Source organism: Microtus ochrogaster, unplaced genomic scaffold (assembly GCF_000317375.1).
Source record: "Microtus ochrogaster isolate Prairie Vole_2 unplaced genomic scaffold, MicOch1.0 UNK103, whole genome shotgun sequence".
NCBI lineage: Eukaryota > Metazoa > Chordata > Mammalia > Rodentia > Cricetidae > Microtus > Microtus ochrogaster.
The window spans coordinates 954,779-973,884 of record NW_004949201.1 but is presented as its reverse complement, the minus strand read 5'-3'; the positions used below and the strand labels follow the sequence as shown (position 1 = coordinate 973,884).

Sequence of the window (19,106 nt, the reverse complement as noted above, 5' to 3'; positions counted from 1 at the left end):
TCTGGTACTGTTTGCTCAGTGGCCAAAAGACGCATGCGCCCTTGACCAACTTTGTGTGCGCTTGTGGGGGGGTGCCTTGGAAAGTTTCATCCGGTCACATGGTGCATGCTCCATTGATATCTGCTACGCATGTGCGCGGCTCAGCGCTCTGAAGGCGCAGGCGCACAGTGATCTCTTAAATCACGTGAGCGGTGTGGGGGCGGAGCCGGGACAGGGGGCCGGTTTGTTGTGGTCGCCATTTTGCTGGTTGCATTACTGGGTAATCGGGGGCCCTGGCTTGCCGCGTCCGCCGGACACCCTCAGCCAGTGGGCAGGTCTGAGCTCGGGCTCCCCGAGCAGTTTGAGTCCCCTTACCCACGCCCTCAGGTAACGGTACGGCAACGGGTGGGGCGGGGTGGCACGCTTGGGTGGGGGGCAGACCGGGATCCGCCCTGCCCATCCCCGCGAGACTTAGCAAGGGAAAGGAGGGGGCTTCGGGCCAGTGCAGCGGAGCCCCGCTATTTACGGCCGGATTTCTGGAAGGGGCCCAGCCCGAGGGAGCCGTCTTGAGAGGGAGTCTGGGAGGGGGCAGCCCGGCCCCTCTCCCGCCCTTTGTTTGGGCTCGGCTGTGCTGGCCGCTTCACTGTCGCCTAGCAACAGCTGCCCTGAGTGCTGATTGGCTAAGCTCTTGGCGGCAACAACCAATGGCGTGGTTGTTGCCATGGGAGGTGCGGCCTGCCGAACTCAGTTGGGCCCCGCCCGCCGGGACTCCACCGGCCGGGGCGGGCTTGCCGGGTGGGGGGCGGGACGCCAGGGTCCCTGGGGGCGGGTGGCCACGCGGGGCGGGGCTGGGCCGTAGGGCGAGGGTTAACCCGCCCCTCCCCCGTCCACCTGCTGTCCCCTTCCCCCGCGTGCCCCGATCTGACCCTCGTCCCCTCCTCTCCCCGCCCCCCTGGCGGCGGTGGCGGCGGCTGCTGTTGTCACCCACCGGGCCGCCTGTCCCGCTTGCCCTCACTGCCGCGGGACTGGCCAGGCCGGGGACAGGCGGCCACCTTCTCATCACCGCCGCCACCACCGCCATGCTGGCCGTTCGCCCACCGCACTGGGGGCCCCATCGCTCCCCAGCCCCCCGTGGGCCCAGCGCCAGCCCTGACCCGGGTAGGGGTGGGAGCTGGGAGAGTCGGTCTTAGTGTGGGAGGGCCCGGGAAGAGGTTGTTTGTCGGTGAAGCCCCAGTAAAGGGGACCTGGAGTAGCGAGTCATAGGGTAGAAGGGATCTGACGGGGGAAGGCTCTTAGGGAGAAGACTTTGTTCTGGAGGACACTTTGAGGGAGCGACGTCTTGTGTGTTATTTAGGGATTTGGCTGTTGGGCCCTTCTAGGAACAGGCTCAATTGCGGAATGACCCGGTTTAGTAATATCTGATAAAGGGGATAGCAAGGATCCCAGTGTAAGGGAGAAAAAGACAGTGACTCTTAAACTGTCGAGAACGAACATCTCCCTCTTGTTTTCCTAGGAGTAGGGGTCTTGGGTTATGGGAAAGTCCTAGTGGGAAAGGAGTCCCTGGTGCGGGAGACTCCTCTAGGGAGCTGTCCCAGGGGAAAGTGTGCCCTGGTGGTTGAAACACCCATAGCACTCACACATAAAGGAGTTCTCAGATAACCTTGATCTTTGCTGGGCACTCCACAAGGACTGCTATGGTGTGAGGGATCCTGGAGTTCTCTAGACTCGATTCGAAATGGGGCCCTCACTGTGGCCCAGAAGACCCTGATGTTGAGGGAAGACCATGTGAAGGTTGGGTCTTTTTCTGAGGAACTCCAAATGGGCACCAGCAGAAATTGAGAGAAAAATGAATTCTACTGCCCAGACTCTGCAGGGTCTCTGTCTTCTCTTTTGCTCTCCCAATTACTGGCCTTTCTCTGTCCTTCCTGCCCTGGCCCTGTATGCACTCTCTCCCACCCCTGTGTGACTCTAACCATTCCCTTTTACATTTTGTCATTATGTTATCTCATTTATTTGACTGATGATGTGCTGAGGAACACTGCTACGCCACTTGTTTCTGTCCCCTCTGCATTGCTACTTGGTGCCTCCTCCTTGCCCTGTGTTCTTCATGCCCACCTCTTTGCTTGACTCTGATCCACATACCCTCTTGTTCCATGTTGTCTCCCTACTTCCTACCTGCTCTCAGGTCTCAGCGGCGGTGGCAGCCGAGGTGCAGGATGCGAGAAGGCGCCCCCCGGCCGGGCTCCCGCTCCAGGCCTCACACCCCTGCGGCCCTCTGAGCCCACCATGGCCGTCCCACCAGGCCATGGTCCCTTCTCTGGCTTTCCGGGGCCCCAGGAACACACACAGGTAGGCATTCACCTGGCTTCTCACCTGCCTGGGGGGCGAAAGAGACTGGGGGTGAAAGGGTTCAGACATCAGCCTGATCTCTGAGGATGCTGCAGACCTGGTGATACTGGCAGGGTTTCAGGTAGGGTGGAAAGTCCACACTTAACTCCTGCTATGGGAACCAAATCACTGCGCTTCTCTGTGACCCTCTGTCTCTCACGGAGTGGTTAATGTTTGTCAGGCTCAGAACTGTCACTGGCACACAACAGCCCAGAACACAGGTCTTAGTGTCCACACCGAGCCAGAGGTCTGGAGTGAAAAACCTGGAAGGGAAATCAAGGGGATGGGAAGGAAAGTGAGCTGAGGATAGTGGGAAACCCAAGAAGTCTAATCCTGGTCCAAGAGCTTTAGGAACTGGGCACAGACTCATCTGAGGGTGAGGACATGGAGCTACAGGGAAATCAATGGCCTGGGTACCCAAAACTGCTCTCGGGTGCTAAGACCCCAAGTTTCTCATTCAGGGTGTTCACTGAGATTCAGAAGAAAATATAGAGAGCAGATAAGCTGACCAGGGGCTGGGTGGGCGGTAAATCATTCACTTCATCACACAATGACTAGATATCTGGGGGACCCCAATGTGTGACAGGCCCTTCAGCTCTCTCCCTGAAAGTTGGAGGTGAAGGCCTGTGTTCAGTGTCTGCCTGTCTCCACCACAGGTATTGCCTGATGTGCGGCTACTGCCTCGGAGACTACCCCTGGCCTTCCGGGACGCAGCCTCAGCCCCACTGCGCAAGCTCTCAGTGGACCTCATCAAGACCTACAAGCACATCAATGAGGTGGGGGGATGGGATTCCCTGCTGGGTGCTGGAAATCCAGGGGCCTGGCTGCTTGCTGGGGTCACTCAGGGGTCCGGTTTCCTGGTTGCCTGAGCAGGTATACTATGCGAAGAAGAAGCGGAGGGCCCAACAGGCGCCACCCCAGGACTCGAGCACCAAAAAGGAGAAGAAGGTCCTGAACCACGGCTACGACGACGACAACCACGACTACATTGTGCGCAGTGGCGAGCGCTGGCTGGAGCGCTATGAGATTGACTCTCTGATTGGCAAAGGCTCCTTTGGCCAGGTGCGGGACTCCGCCACTCAGCCACTGTCTGGATGCAGACAGTTACTGACCTTACCCGTGTTTTCTCTATCCCCAGTGTTCACTTGGCCAGTCTCTCGGGCCACTTAGTATCCCTCTGTTTCAGTTTCTGTAGAAGTATAAAAAACAAGACTCCACATAAGGGAACTATGTTATTTTGTATCAAATATCACAAAGGATGTGAGCGCTGGGCTGTGAGTTGTTAGTTGGAAAGTTGTGGCTGGTGGTCCTCCCACCTCCCTGGGTAACTCTTCATGTCTCTACAGGTGGTGAAAGCCTATGACCACCAGACCCAGGAGCTGGTGGCCATCAAGATCATCAAGAACAAAAAGGCCTTCCTGAACCAGGCACAGATTGAGCTGCGGCTGCTGGAGCTGATGAACCAGCATGACACAGAAATGAAGTACTACATAGGTGAGTGCGGGGCGCCTGTGGGAGATACCACCAGTAAGGGTCTTTGGGCTTCTCCACCGCAGTGGCCATGCTTTGGTCATGGCTTTGCTCTTCTGCTTACCTGATCAGCAGTGGTCAGTGTTGATCCAATGCTCACTAGGGCCAGACTGTTGCAAACACTCCACATGAATTACCTCACCCCCGCCAGTGACGGAGAGGGCAGTTTTGTGCACATGTTGGAGATAGGAAACTGAGGCACTCAGTGCTGTCACATACATGAAGTGACAGTTTATACACAACAGAATTAATAATTTGAGAAGCAGTGGTCTCTGGAACTGTGACTCTCAAGATATGTCCCATTCCTCTGGAAAGGGACTAATAGACTCTTAAAAGGACAACCAGTGTCCCTTGCCACAAAGATACCACTAAAAGGAAGGCAGGTTCATTTGTTCATTTGGGCTCTTGGTGGTGGTGGTACTTCTTGGGGTTTTGTTTTGCCATCCTAGGGTTCAAACACAGTGCTTCATACACACAAGGCAGGGGCTTCATCCCAGAACTAATCTCCAGACCCCTTTTACTAAGTTATCTAGACAGCCCTTGAGCTCCACTCTCTCTGCATCTGAAGACCTTGGTCTCTATGCCTGCACCACCAGGCCTGGCTCCATGCTGTAATGTGAAATGAGGAAGCCTGGAATTGTTTTGCAGCTCTATTAGAAGGTGATAGTGCGTTTGATTTTCCCTTTGCAGTGCTGGAGCTTGAACCTAGGGCCTTGTGCCTGCTAGGCAAACATGCTCCAACCCTTCTTTGGTCACCCTTGCCCTATGCTAATATAACCATCAAGTTATACCACCCTTTGGGGTTTTTCTGTTTTTTATTTACAATTCCAGCCTGTACTATGTGCCAAGCTGGCCCTGAACTCAACCATCCTCTGACTTAGTTTCCCAAGTACTGGGATTACAGTCGTGTTTACTATTCCCTGCTGGCAGAAACCCTCCTTTTGATAAAAATCAGGATGTGTGAGAGCCTCAGAAGAATTAGCATGCTTTGCCAGTCCGCTGAGCCCAGGGCATAAAGTCCTGAGGGCTCGCTGCGGTTTAGCAGAGGTGGTTGCTGTGTGGCCCCAGGCCATCTGCCCTGTCACCTGTCTCTAAGCTGTTGCCTGTGGTTCCCCACAGTGCACCTGAAGCGGCACTTCATGTTCCGGAATCATCTGTGCCTGGTGTTTGAGCTGCTGTCCTACAACCTGTACGACCTCCTGCGCAACACACACTTCCGAGGTGTCTCACTGAACCTGACTCGGAAGCTGGCGCAGCAGCTCTGCACAGCGCTGCTCTTTCTGGCCACACCTGAGCTCAGCATCATCCACTGCGACCTCAAGCCTGAGAACATCCTGCTGTGCAATCCTAAGCGCAGTGCCATCAAGATTGTGGACTTTGGCAGCTCCTGCCAGCTTGGCCAGCGGGTGCGGCTCTGACTTTGGGCAGGGCCAGTGTCTTGGGTGGGATGGCATGGGGTGGCTTTGTTTTGGTCCTGGGAGCTGATATCTGAGAGATGACATTGGAGACCCCCTGGAGGGAGGGAGTCAGAGATGAAGGGGGCAGAGGAGACCCAAGCAAGGAAGAAAGAGGGTGACCCCGAGGGGCAGGCAGCTCCTCAGAGTAGTAAAGTTGAGTGAGATCTGAGCCTGAGCTCTGCTTTGCCTACTTGTGCTCTTCAGGTCACAGGTAGAAGACCTTGTGTAAGCAGACAGGAGTTACACTAGTTAGTATAATTCAGTATGGGATAGCCAGCCTCTCTTAAAAGGGGCCAGAGCTGGGAATGGAGCCAGGGTTAAGGCAGGCCAATGAAGACTGGAAGCTCAGCAAGACAGTGTCTGGTTTGTGCAGCCTTGCTGAGAGCCTAGAGGCTCCATCCTGTTCTCAAACAGGGGCTTGTCTTGAGTATTCAGTGAAACCAGCAAGGGAGCTAGTGCCCTGACTACTGCCCCCTTCCCCAGATCTACCAGTATATCCAGAGCCGCTTCTACCGCTCACCCGAGGTGCTCCTGGGCACACCCTATGACCTGGCCATCGACATGTGGTCCCTGGGCTGCATCCTTGTGGAGATGCACACCGGAGAACCCCTCTTCAGTGGCTCCAATGAGGTGTGCCCCTGGAAGGGGTGTGCTGGAGGTGGAGGGGTGGAGCCTGGCCACCCGGCGCCCCTGACCGCCGCCTGCCCGCAGGTGGACCAGATGAGCAGAATTGTCGAGGTGCTTGGCATCCCGCCTGCACCCATGCTGGAACAGGCACCCAAGGCTCGCAAGTACTTTGAGCGGCTGCCTGGGGGTGGCTGGACCCTGCGAAGGACAAAGGAACTCAGGAAGGTGCGGCCCCTGCCCTGTGCCACTTCTCCCTCCCTGGGTGGCCCCTCACTCACACTTGGGGCTCCCCCCTCTCCCTGTGTCTTTCCCTGTCTTTCTCTTCCCCCTTGTCTGTCCTTTCCTTCCTCCCCTGCCCACCCCATTACCATCCCACCCCACAGCTCTTGTTAGCTTCTCTTTTCCTCTTCCTCTCTTGTGCCTCTGTTTCCCCATGTGTGTCTCCCTGCCCCTCCTGCCCACTGACGGCCACTCTCTTGCCCCCCCTCCCACCCCCTCCCTGCCAGGATTACCAGGGCCCCGGGACACGGCGGCTGCAGGAGGTGCTGGGCGTGCAGACGGGCGGGCCCGGGGGCCGGCGGGCGGGGGAGCCGGGCCACAGCCCCGCCGACTACCTCCGCTTCCAGGACCTGGTGCTGCGCATGCTGGAATATGAGCCCGCCGCCCGCATCAGCCCGCTGGGCGCTCTGCAGCACGGCTTCTTCCGCCGCACGGCCGACGAGGCCACCAACACGGGCCCGGCGGGCAGCAGTGCCTCCACCTCGCCGGCGGGCCTCGACACCTGCCCCTCCTCTAGCACCGCCAGCTCCATCTCCAGCTCTGGTGGGTGCCCAGTGTCAGATGTGTGCTGCAGGGCCCAGCCTTGGAGGCCTTGCTACTGGTCCTCTGTCCTAGAGCCTTAGAGCTACCAGATTCTGAGCTCCAGGGTAAGGGGGTGGGTGGGACAGTCCCGGTGGGACAGTCCCACGTGACCAACAGAATCTCTGAATCCAGGCTTGGGATTTAGCCCCTAAAATTGACTCTAGCCTCCCACACAATCTCAGATCCTAGATTTCAAAATTGGGCTTTTAGAGCCTTCACAAGGACTCTGGTCTCAAAGGTCAATCTTGGGGTCTAGGTGTTGAACAGACTCCACACATCTTAGCGCCTCTGCCCTCTTTTCTCCATCCCGGTGTTTCTAGGAGGCTCCAGTGGCTCCTCCAGTGACAACAGGGCCTACCGCTACCGATATTGTGGGGGGCCTGGGCCCCCCATCACCGACTGTGAGATGAACAGCCCCCAGGTACTGGAGCTGTGAGTCCTTGGAGAGGGGTGCAGGTGCCTGGGGCTCCAGGATCCCAACACTCCCCATTCCTTTGTTTTCAGGTTATACCCTCCCAGCCTCTGCACCCCTGGGCAGGGGGTGATGTGCCCCACAAGACACATCCAGCCCCTACCTCTGCCTCGACATTGCCAGGGACTGGGGCCCAGTTACCCCCCCAACCCCGATGCCTTGGACGTCCCCCATCACCAACATCACCACCACCCCCGGAGCTGATGGATGTGAGCCTGTCAGGCAGCCCTCCAGAATGCTCTCCACCTCATCCAGCACCTGCCCCCCAGCACCCGGCTGCCTCAGCCCTCCGGACTCGGATGACGGGAGGTCGACCACCTCTCCCACCCCCTGATGACCCTGCCACTCTGGGGCCTCGCCTGGGCCTCCATGGCGTACCCCAGAGCACAGCAGCCAGCTCATGACCCTGCCCCCTCCCTGGGGCCCCTCCTGAAGCCATACCCCCCCATCTGGGGGCCCTGGGCTCCCATCCTCATCTCTCCCCTTGACTGGACTTGCTGCTACCCAGCTGGGGTGGGTGAGGCCTGCACTGATTGGGGCCCAGGGCAGGGGGTCAAGGGAGAGGGGTTTTGGCCGCACCCTCCCCACTAAGACTGGACCCTTGGCCCCCTCTCCCCCCTTGTTTTCTATTTATTGTACCAAAGACAGTGGTGGTCCGGTAGAGGGGAGATTGCCCCTCACCCTAGGGCCCTAGGAGGGGGTGGGGGCAGGTAGGGGGAGATGGCCTTGCTCCTCCTTGCTGTACCCCCCAGTAAAGAGCTTTCTCACATGCCTGCCTGAGCGTTTGCAGGGCCTTGGCTCCCTCTCCTGACCCTCAGAGGCATGGTGGGGAAGGTTGTGTGGGAAAGGGTGCTTTGTGGCGTGGGTATATCCCTCCTGGGGACATCATACTTGGTGCAGGCACTGGGCAGCGGGAAGTTGGCGGGCTGTAGAACCATAGACACATCCTGGATACAACGATCCTGGCCCACATTTGCCTTTTCCAGGATAAAAGGCCGCTTTCTGGCCTATTGCTGGAAATAGTAACGTCCTGCACTCGTCTGTCAGGGCTCTCATAGAGTCCACCAAGGAGTGGCTTTTTGTGTCAGGCAGGCACCCAGTAGGCTCTGGGTGTACTCCACGGGCCTTCCTTGGTACTATCCAGACAGGCCTTGGGGACAGATTTTGCCCCCCCTGTGTCCTGCCCCATTCTGGAGTCATTGCAGAATATTGAGATTCTCGGGCAAAAAGACGCTCCCTGACTTTCAGGTAAGTGGATTTTGTTTCATGGCAATTTGGAACCAGCTGTCTCCCAGTCAGTCTTGGAAGAACCACCTGGTTCAAACTGTTTAGCACTCACAACGGGCGGGCGCGGTGACTCCTGGGAGATGGAGTTCTGCTAGGCTAGCTCTTTGCTCACTTTTCTTGGGGAACTACAAAACCCAGCAGTCTCTGCTCACGTGGCTGGGGCCTAGTGTTCGCTGAGCTTTCGGCATTAGGGCCCGGATGTTGGCGGATCAGGAGAACGGGTAGTGATTGGATAGTGTGCAGGGGCGGGGCGGGGGTGGTGGTGCTGGAAGTTGTCAATCCACTTTGCAGGGCCTGGGCGGGGCAATGGAGGGCACACGCAGAAGCCGCGGTGAGCAAGGTCCTGGTCGCTTGTGGGTCACTGGTGATAGTGATCTTTTTGAGAATGCCGGTTAAGATTTATTGGGGGTCTTTGGTTATGTAGAGAGCTGGACTTTTTCGAATGGGCTGAGGCACAATGAGAGGAAGGTGTACAGCCCAGTTTTTCTGAAACATGATTAGTAGGCTGCAGTAAAAGACTCGGGTCTGGCGGCTTGTGGCAGGCCCTTAGGCAAGAGCTGTCTGTGGTGTAACCGGGCAGGGGCTGTGCTGAGGAGGCCAGGGAAGGACAGGTGAACTTTCTAGAAGATTGCGTTGACAGGCTGAGTAGAAGGATGAGATAGAGAGGGCCCGGAAAGGGAGGTCTCCTGCCCCATTAATAGTCTCGGTTTGGTTTGTTTGTGTGTGTGTGTTTGTGGTGCGTGATGGTACCCAAGGAACCCCAGATGCTAGGCAAGTGTTCTACACACCCAGCCTCCCAGTAAAAGACTTTGACTGAACAGTCCTAGAAGACAAACTGCGGTGACCTCTCCGAGTTTAGGCCTAGTGAGGGCAGATGGAAGTTAAGTTACTTCTTGTCTAGGGTCACACGACTAGGAGATAGGCTCAGGTTGGGGTGTGTGTGTGTGTGTGTGTGTGTGTGTGTGTGTGTGTGTGTGTGTACCAGTCCAAATTAATTTAGCAAAGTGTATTTGAGCCTGGAGGCCTCAGCAGGACCAAATCATGTAGGCCCTGTGAGGAATGTAGAATGGGTGTGGGATGCCATTTCTGTTTGTAGTTGAGAACTGCTCCAGGCTGGCTGACTACCTGATACCTCCTTGGGTGTCTCCAGGGAGGGTACTCAGAGTTCACACTGGTGAACGTCCATGACATCTTCATTGGTCTTCCTGCCTTCATCGTTCCCCATGTAACCAAAGAAACTCTGAGCACCTACTGTCCCTCCCTGCTGAGAAGCCTCCTAGATGCCATCTCACTCAGGGTGAAAGCCCAATCCTTTCATGACCTGCGGGCCCTTCATCACCCGCCTCTGCTCCAGCCACACTAGCTAGCCTCAGGACCGTGGTGTGTGGTGTTCTCTTTGCCTGCATCATTTATCTCTAGACAGCACAGCCTGGCCACTCTTCGGAATCATCTTTCTGACGGCCCTATCCATTTTCCTTAAGTTTTCCCTTGGGTCAGGCATATTGCTGGCACACGCTTAAAATGTATCTTGTCACCAACCGCCTCCCCTCCAGGAGCCCTTGAACTCCTTGGAAGCAAGCTTTTGGGTCACTTTATGCTTTTTCTCCCACACAGAAGAATATGTGGCACCAGCAGGGCGTAGATCTAGACTCCACTCATCCCCTTCTGTACAGCTGAATCTTTCTGAGAGCTCAAGGCAGTCAGCAGGGATTTTGCTTCTGCAGTATACAATGTGGAAACAACAGAGGAGAAAGGGTGTGTCTCTGCCATGAAAGAACTCAGATAGCACAGCTATGGGAAGTGACCAGAATCAAGAGCATCGAAGGAAAACTTGATAGGTGCTTTTGGCTCCAAGTAAGAGATTCCAGCCCATGGGGTTGGCATCGGCTCCATCCAGAAAAGTATGTATGTGATGATTGACACCCAGAGGCTGAGGTCATACCTTGTCCTTCTCAGGAGGACCGTGAGTCCCCACTGTCTGTGTACAGAGAGTTGCAGGAGAATTTAAACAGCAGGACAGAAAGCAAGGTTAGCTGTGTTGGGATTCTGTTTGTTTTGTTTTAGATTTATTTATTTTATGTGTATGAGTATTTTGCCTCTAGGTATGTCTGAACCGTGAGCATGTCTGGTGCTAAAGAGGGCATTGGATTCCCTGAAACTGGAGTTAGGGATAGTTGTGGACCACTGTGTGGATGCTAGGAACTGAACCCGGGTCCTGTGGGAGAGCAGCAAGTGCTCTTAACCACTGAGCCAACTCTCTAGGCCCAGCTGTATATTTAAAAGGTTCCAGACAGGTGTTACCATGGCTACACTTAAAGATAGCCTTCATTCTGCTGTCTATACTTGAGATGGGGAAGTCTCCTTCCTCTTGAGTAATGACTGGGCCAGTAACTTGAGCCCAGTGGCCTTCACGGGTCTGTCAGCTTCTCTGTTCACCCTGGTACCCTGACCATCTTTAGAGAGAGTCTTTGCCGCACCTACTGCAGCTGGGCCAGATTTGTGCATGACCTCATGGACCTTCTGACCCAACTGGCACTACCCTGGAACAGACTTGAGTCCTCCTCAGGCCACACTCCCTGAACCTTTTTCATATTCCAGAATCATGAAATAAACAATTGGAATTTTATGACACTGTTTTAGGATGATTTGCTACTAGCAATAGCTAACTGAGGTAAAGCAGTGTTTTCCTTTTTTTTTGGGGGGGGGGGATTCGAGACAGGGTTTCTCTGTGGTTTTGGAGCCTGTCCTGGAACTAGCTCTTGTAGACCAGGCTGGTCTCAAACTCACAGAGATCCACCTGCCTCTGCCTCCCGAGTGCTGGGATTAAAGGCGTGCGCCACCACCGCCCGGCTAAGCAGTGTTTTCCGAATCATTCAATGGTGATGTCATCTAACTATGGGATCGCTACTTGAATCTCTCTCAGCTAAATAGTGTTGTTGTGACCATCATACAGATAAAGAATCAAGGCACGAGAGATATTCCTGAAGCTTTGTGGGTTCCTTAGCCTTAGTCTGTCCTGGGTACTTAAGCATTAATAACAGCAAGGAGTTTATGAGAATTAAGTTCTTCATGGATGTTGAAGAGATGGTGGGCAGGTGAATGAAAGCATTGTTAACCACCTTTTAGGAATGTAGTTCTAGCCCGTTTCCTTGGCAAGATGGGGAGGGCAGCGAGTCCTTGGTGCCACTAGTGGTGCCGTGGGGTCCGCTTGCTTCTGACTCGCTCCCAGGGAATCCAGCGCCTTGTCGAGCCAAGTCAGACGGAGCCTCCTGTTACTAGGAAGCATGAAGTCCTGGTTGAACCCGGTTCCTGTTCACTGCTTGTTGATTTATCCTGTCACAGGTGCTAGCCACTTTGTGAGCACTGTTGGGGCGGGGAGGGGGGTGCCAGTGCTACAGCAGTAACAAGCGTCCCTGTCGTTCCAAAGCCTGCATCCCGGGACAAGGTAGATTTCAGTGAAATGCCAGGGAGATGAGCTATGGACACTGGTTGGGGGACAGAGACGGTAAGGAAAGCATTAGAGGACTAGGCCAAAAGGGAGGAAGCCGTGTGCTCTTTAAGGAAGGACATCCCTGTCAGGAAACTAAAACTAAACAGGCAGGAGTGATATGGACAAGGGCAAGGTCCCTGAGCAGCCATGGGAGGCCTTGACTTGGATGCCAAGCGTCATGGAAAGCATCATCCCTTTCAGTTAGCAGGGAGCAGTGCGGTGTTCAAGGGCCTCTGAGAGCCGTGCATTAGAGGCATGGAACGTTCCAGTGGGACAGACAGTCTAGTCAGCGCTGGTGTCTGTGGCTTGGTCATGGTGGTAGCAGAAGAGGCCAGGTGTCGGATGCAAGGTGTTGGCTTGCATGAGTCCGGAGCAGCCTGAGTGGAGGAGGAAGGAGGAAGCGTGCTGGCCGCCGAATGTGGAAGAGCAGTCGGGTAGGCGCCGAATGTGGAAGAGCAGTCGGGTAGGCGCATGTGAGAACGGTCACCATGTTGCTACCATGAGAGCCCTGGAGATCAGAATGGGGGGATGGAAGTGGGGATGAGAATAAGAGCAGGGGCCTAGCCTGGACGGCCACAGTAATCTCTGTGAGATGACTAGTGGGGCCAGGGCACGGTGTGGCGAGCGGTTGCCACGTCTGAGTAGTGTTGAATTCAGAACGCCCTGCCTCATGGGTTGGCCAAGAGCAGTGACAGCAAGAGAATTGAAGGCCCTCCTGGGAGTAGTCAGGACCTGTGACCGCGCCTGGGCTCTCGGCTGCCAGGCCGAGGCTCCCCCCACTTCTCAGCACCTACTGCTTCCCCTCTGCGCAAGTGGCTGGCTGCTCTGGAGGGAACTCTTGCCCCAGCCCTATGTGGCCTTCCTGCCAGTTCCCTACAGCTCCTCCATTCTTGGTCACAATGTGGCCAGCAGGAGTTGAAATGCAGGGGCCAGCACTACAGCCCAGTTAGACCTGCTGCCGCTGGAGGGCTCCTGTCGTGATGTGTGTCCTCTTCAGAGGGCGCCGAGCTCGGCAGGCACCCCAGGCCTCAGTTAGTGTGCTGACAGCTGGTGTAATAGGTTGAGGATTTGGCCATGTTTTGGGGGAAGGGGTGTGTGGAATGAACTGTTGATGTTGCCTCAGGTGTGTGGACCTGAGAAGTGGGTGGGAAACACTTACCCTGGAGCATACCCGTAGAAAGTAGAGTCTAGCAGGCTCTGAGCTGAGAAGGGCTCAAGATTAGGTCAGGAGCATTCTCGGCCCAGTTTCTTTCTTACCTGCATCCCTGTGAGCCAGACAGTGATGGCAGGGCCGGCCTCTGAGCTCACACCTCACCAGTCGGGGCGGCATCCCGCCTGCCGAGTGCTCAAGGCTGAGCAAGGAAAACAGGCTTGGACAAGGCATGGTGGCAGGGGGCTGCGGAAACCCAGGGGCCACACCTGGACCAGTCTGCACCAGGAGACGTGGGTAAGGTCTACAGAACTCAAATGAGGGCACCGGACCACTGTAGCCAAGTCAGTAGAGGGGGAACTTCCTATCCATCACTTTAGCCTTGTGGGAAAATGTCGGGGTCATGCAGAGGCTGTCCCCTGGCGTGCCTGGCTCCCCAGGTGTCGGTGTCTTTCATAAGACACCCCCTCCCCCCTGTTGACTGGCACTCACTTCACTCATGTCCTAGTCACACTTCTCCCTTTCTCTGTTCAGGATCCAGCCCAGGAGGCCATATCGCATGCATCCTTCCGTAGTGGGGCACTTTCTCTGTGACAGTTTCTAAAGATGGTGGTCAGGAGCTCACAGCATGCTGCTCTGTCTGTCTGTTAGGTATTCTTCTCATGGCTAGGTTGGGATTTAAATTCTGGAAAGTCTGCTGAGGTGGTGTCACCCATGACCTCAGTCTGCAGATTTCCCAGCTGTAGGATTCCTGTCCCCTCTTCCATCCTTTTTGTAAGAAGTGGTCACTGACTTCAGTCCACGCTCAGAGTGAGGAGCATTAAGCTCCAGTTCCCTAAGGAAGAAGCTGTCACGAGGATTTGTACCCGTGTGTTACAACTACAGCACAGTAGTCTGCTTTCTGTTGCTCTAACGAAATGCCTGTGACTGGGTAATGTATAAAGAGAAGAGCTAAGTTTGGGAAACTGAAACTCCAAGACCAGATGCCCTCCTTTTTTCATGATTTGAGGTAGAAGTCATCATGGCAAGGAACATGTGGGAAAGGGGTCAATGGTGAGGTAGGAAGCCAGACAGTGAGGGAAGCCAGACAGTGAGGAGCTGGCAGGCTTGCTTTTTAAATAATACTTGTGAGAACTAACTGGGGTCTCACAAGAACTTAGTTCTATTGGAGAGCACACCCTGTGACCTCATCACAGTGAAGGCCAGGCGGCCAAGCTTCCAACACATGCATCTGAGCTGTGTTCACACCTTCCAGGGCATAGTCTGCAGTAACTAACAAACTCAGGAGGATGCTGTTGGTGCTTCCCAGGGACCTGGCCTGTCGTGACCACTATGGCGTTCTAATGAGAATTCTTGTATTTGTCTTCCTTTTGTCTGTTTCTACAACAGTCTGTCAGCATGAACTCAGGGTATCATCCATTTACCATCTGGTTTAGAGCACTGTTGTGATTCCGTGTGTTTTGTTCAAGTTGCTGTTGCCTTCCAGGCAGACTCCTGCGTTCTCTCTGCCTCCTCTTCTTGAGCTTCCTCTCTGTGCTGCATCACGCTGCAGGCTCTCGGTCTTTCCTCAGGCAACTCTGAACCCTTCTACAGGAGAGCGGTGTTAGACTCGGGTCTAGACTTGGGATGTGTGGCTGCCTCCTGTCCTGCTGTCAGCTAACATCACGCATCTGGAGCCCACACAAGCACAGCTGTGTTCCCGTGTGCATGTCTCTGACCCAGGTCGGCACCCAGGGTCCACACAGGCTCCTGTTTCCTTTGTCCTTTCTTTACAGTGAACTGGCTGCTCTGTGGAGTCTGTGTTGCGGAACCTGGCAACGTGGCCAGGCCTGCACTTTGAGGCTTCTCCCTGCAACCACACTCTGTCCCTTTGCTGGTCCCAGAGACAGCATCCAGCAAATCCTTGTGTTTCCCCAGTTTCTCCCATGTAGGGCTCTCCTCACCCCTGGGCCATCATTTCCTGCCTCTGCCTGGTATTGTCTTCTCCTGGCCCTGAGGCCTGGTAAACAGCCTCTGCCCCTGCTGGTCCTTGGGCCCTAATTTCTACCTGTTGCCTTACCCTACCCTCTCTCAGAGTGGCCCTTGCATGCTCACCAGCCCACCCAGCCTGTCCGCTGGAGCTTCCACCTCCCTCTGTCACTCAACCTCATCCACTGCGATTCTTCCCCGTCCCCAACCCCCTTTCAGGCCCAGTATAACTGGTGTAAGGAAGAGTTAACTGAAGACGTTGGATAGTGTTTAGCCACAAGGACAAGAGCCTCCAGGAACTGCTGCATTACTGCAAGGCCTAGAGTGGGAGGGGAAGGCGGTGTCACAGTCAGGCCTGCAAGGCCTCTTGAAACACATCTACACTGCAGCTCCTGTCCCTTACACACATGCCAGCTGTCCCACTAAGCATCTCCAGATGTCACCTGACTTGCACCAGTGTCGCAGCATCTGGATAGCTGACAGGTTCTTTGGGTGTTGGCCACTGTGAGGATAGCAGGTTGGTGTGTCCATGACTGTCACTGTGGCCACTTGGGCTGTCTCAGAGTGATCTGCATGGTGGACACTTGTTATGACAGTGACTGCCTGCCAGGTGTGGTGAATCAGGCCTGTCCCAGCACTTGAGAGGCAGAGGCGGGAAGATCATAAGGTTGAGGCCAGCTGGTCTCAGACCCCAAATTGCATTGATAACTGCCTACTCCAGGACAGGTTCTCCAGACCAAGCAGTCCTGAGCCCTTCGTAAGCTTGCAGTCACTGCTTAGTTTTCCCACAGACACACTGGAAATAGAACCCGGGCCTGGAGCCTCAGCCACACCACAGCCAAGATTCAATCACCTTGAAACAGCCCAGTGGGTATTCACCTTTCCTTTCCCGGTTCTCAGTGAGACATTTGGAGTTTGAACTTATCGCCTGTCTGTTCACTGGAGAGAGGGCAGAGAGATGACCGCAGCTAAGAAGAGCTCTTGCCGCTCTATGGAGGCCCCACATGGAGCTCATAACTCGACTTCCAGAGAGCACAGTGCCCTCTGCTGGCCTCTGCAGGCCCAGCACACATGCGGGGCACATACATACATGCAAGCAAAACCTTCATACACAGAAAATATTTTTCAAAAACCAGATACGGTGGGTCAGCTTTAATCCTAGTGATTGGGAGGCAGAGTCTGGCAGAGCTCTGAATTCAGTTCCTGCCTGGTCTACACAAAGAGTTCCAGGCCAACTGGGAACTACCCAGTGAGACCTGTCTCCAAAAGGAGAGAAAAGACAAGGTCTCCTGTAGCCTGGCTCACTGTGTGGTCTGACCTTGCCTCGATTCTCCTGCCTCTGCCTCTGGGCAAGCTGGGCCCCAGACCTGGGCCGCTGCACCAGGCTCAAGCTTTCAGGTTCAGAATCTGAAGGCAGCTCTCTGGGCCCTGGGTGCCAGTTAGCCACTCCCCTCCTTGATACCTGTGAGAGGAGGGGTCGCCTTTTGGAGGAGCTTCAATGCCTTCCTTCACCAGTGGCTGGAACTTTTCAGAGTCCCCAGTTGTCCTGAAGAAAACAGGATACTCCCTTCATCTTAGGGAAACTTTCAGACACACAGAAGCCTCACACCCCTGTGTCCCCAAAGCCTCCTTCATCTCTTCCTGCTGTTTCATCCCCTGCTCAGATGTCAGAGCAAACTCACGTATGTTTCATAGAAGAATCTTTTTGTTTGTTTTTGTTTGTTTTTGTTTTTGACACAGTCTCAGTGTAGACATGGCGGAAACTCACTGTGTAGACCAGGCTGGTCTTGAACTCACAGAGATAAACCCGCCTCAGCCTTCCAAGTGCTGGGATTAAAAGTGTGTGCCACCATGCCTGGATAATGGAAGGACTTTTTAAAGAAAGGCTCACCAGGATTCTCTGACCCAAGTTACTCCTCTGCTGGCCAGCTGAGTACCTTCCTAGTTGTCTGTCCCCTTTATCCCACTTTTCTGAGCATGGTGTCATGTCGCCCTGGAGATCTTCCTGTAATCTTATGCTTGGGGCCTGTCTCCTTGCCTCTGTACGGCCTGAAAGTGATCCATCTTAACAGCAGGCCAGGTTGCTTGGCAGTCCTGTCTCCTGCAGTAGGACATTTCATCTGCTCATGGCTGCTTGCCACAGTTGGGGCCTCTTTCCATATTTGGCTTAGTTTCTGGGTCCCTGTCCACCCTGGCCAGGTCAGGCCTCCTGGGATGCCCCTCGCTCAACGGTAACTGTGAAGCACATGGCATCCACACTGGTCAAAGGGAGCATGGATGATCACTGTTGTCTGCCTGCCTGCCTGCCTGCCTGCTGTGTCCCCAGCACCACCCAGACCACCCACCGTGGGGCCTGGCACTCAGTGTTCAGGGACCAGGTGTGGAGTGAGTGACATTAGGATGATGGATGGAGGGATGGATGGATGGTTGCCACGCTCAGTAACTAGGCACTTAGCACGAGAGCAATAGGCAGCCACAGAAGTGTTAGCAGAACTGGCCCATTTCCTCAGTCTTGAATGTGCATTTGACTTCTCTGGGATCTGGAAAGGGCCCAAGATACCACACTTCTAAGGGGCCCAGGATGTGATGGCCTGGCATAGTGAGGGCCTGGCTGTACTGTTCAGTCATTGGCCACCAGGATCAGTGTGGCTTGGAGCACTTGAGAATATGGCTTGTGTGAATTGAGATATATTTTAAGTGTAAAATACCCACCTGATTTGAAAGATGTGGTACAAAAAATAATTTTTTATATTGCTCACATGTTGATATGGTAATATTTTGGATATCTTGGGTTAAATAAAATATATTATTAAAATTAACTTTACTTATATTGTTTTTATTTTTATTATGTGGCTACTAGAAAATTTAAAATTAGGGCCAGCAAAATGACTTAGCAGATGACAATGCTTGTTGCCAAGCCTGGGGACCTGAGTTCAAGCCTCAGGACCCACATATGGAAGGAGAGAACCAGCGCCCTCAAGTTATCTCTGACGTCCATACAGGTGCTGTGGCACATGACATTCTCACCCAAAAATGTAAATTTTAAATCAACAAAATTTTAATAATAAAATTGGGATTACATTGGCCGTTTGTGTTTTGGCTGTTCTGTGAGCCACGCTGGTCCAGGGTACTCTGGACTCCCTGTCGTGGCTGCTTTTGGTGTTGTTCTTTTCGGTGCGTTCTTCTTGCTTCTCCCAGCTGCTCGTTCCAGGTGTCTGAATTTGCCATTAGTCTGTCTCTTCCTGGGTAGGCGTGACACATGCCTGTACTCCAGCCCTCTGGGAGGTTAGGACAGCAAGATGACAGTTTTGGGGCCACCATGGGCTACATGAGATCCTGTCTCAAAACAAAAAAAAAGGTCTCATGCAGAGATTTCCCCCACGGTCTTCCCAAGGAAGCTCTCGGGAGCTTGTACTGGACGTGAGTTCCCCTACCCTCCAGGCCTCTGTCAGCGTCTATGTGTATCACGTGTGGAAGTGTCCATGCACTTTCATGTATGTCAATGTTTATCTTCATGTGTGGAGGTGTCCATCCATTTTCATGCACATGAGTGTCAATATCTGTGTGTGTGTCTTCACGTGTGGAGAAGTCCATGTATTTTCATGTACGTGAGTTAGCATCGAGGGTCTCTCACTTGAACCCAGCTTGCTCCCGGGATCCCTTTCCCTGCCTTCCAGTCCCTGGAACAGTCACCCAGTTTAAAGTCACCAAAAAATAACCTGCCAGTTAGGAGCTGGTTAAATGACTCGGTGTTTAAGAACAATTGTTCTTGCAGAAGACACACAGGTTTGGCCCCAGTACGCACATGACTGTTAACTGTAAATCCAGTTCAGGGGATCTGATAGCCTCTTCTGACCACGAGGCACATATACATGCAGGCAGAGCACTCATATGCAT

General features: G+C 54.3%; 1 protein-coding gene across 4 annotated transcripts; it reads left to right on the top strand.

Annotated features, from left to right (window-relative positions):
* Nucleotides 1-223: 223 nt before the first annotated feature.
* On the top strand, nt 224-11,302 carry Dyrk1b (dual specificity tyrosine phosphorylation regulated kinase 1B). Of its 4 annotated transcripts, XM_026778065.1 has the most exons (12): nt 916-1,137; nt 2,165-2,328; nt 3,024-3,143; nt 3,241-3,429; nt 3,714-3,861; nt 5,017-5,303; nt 5,838-5,984; nt 6,066-6,206; nt 6,488-6,523; nt 6,608-6,803; nt 7,163-7,263; nt 7,347-11,302. In XM_026778065.1, exons 1-12 carry the CDS (start codon nt 1,059-1,061, stop codon nt 7,716-7,718), a joined length of 1,980 nt encoding a protein of 659 aa, XP_026633866.1. In that variant the 5' UTR covers nt 916-1,058; the 3' UTR covers nt 7,719-11,302. The 4 variants fall into 4 exon arrangements, with proteins under 4 accessions (XP_005371352.1, XP_026633866.1, XP_026633867.1 ...); XM_005371295.3 differs by lacking the exon at nt 916-1,137 and adding an exon at nt 224-366 and having other exon boundaries at nt 6,488-6,803; XM_026778066.1 differs by lacking the exon at nt 6,488-6,523.
* Nucleotides 11,303-19,106: the final 7,804 nt, after the last annotated feature.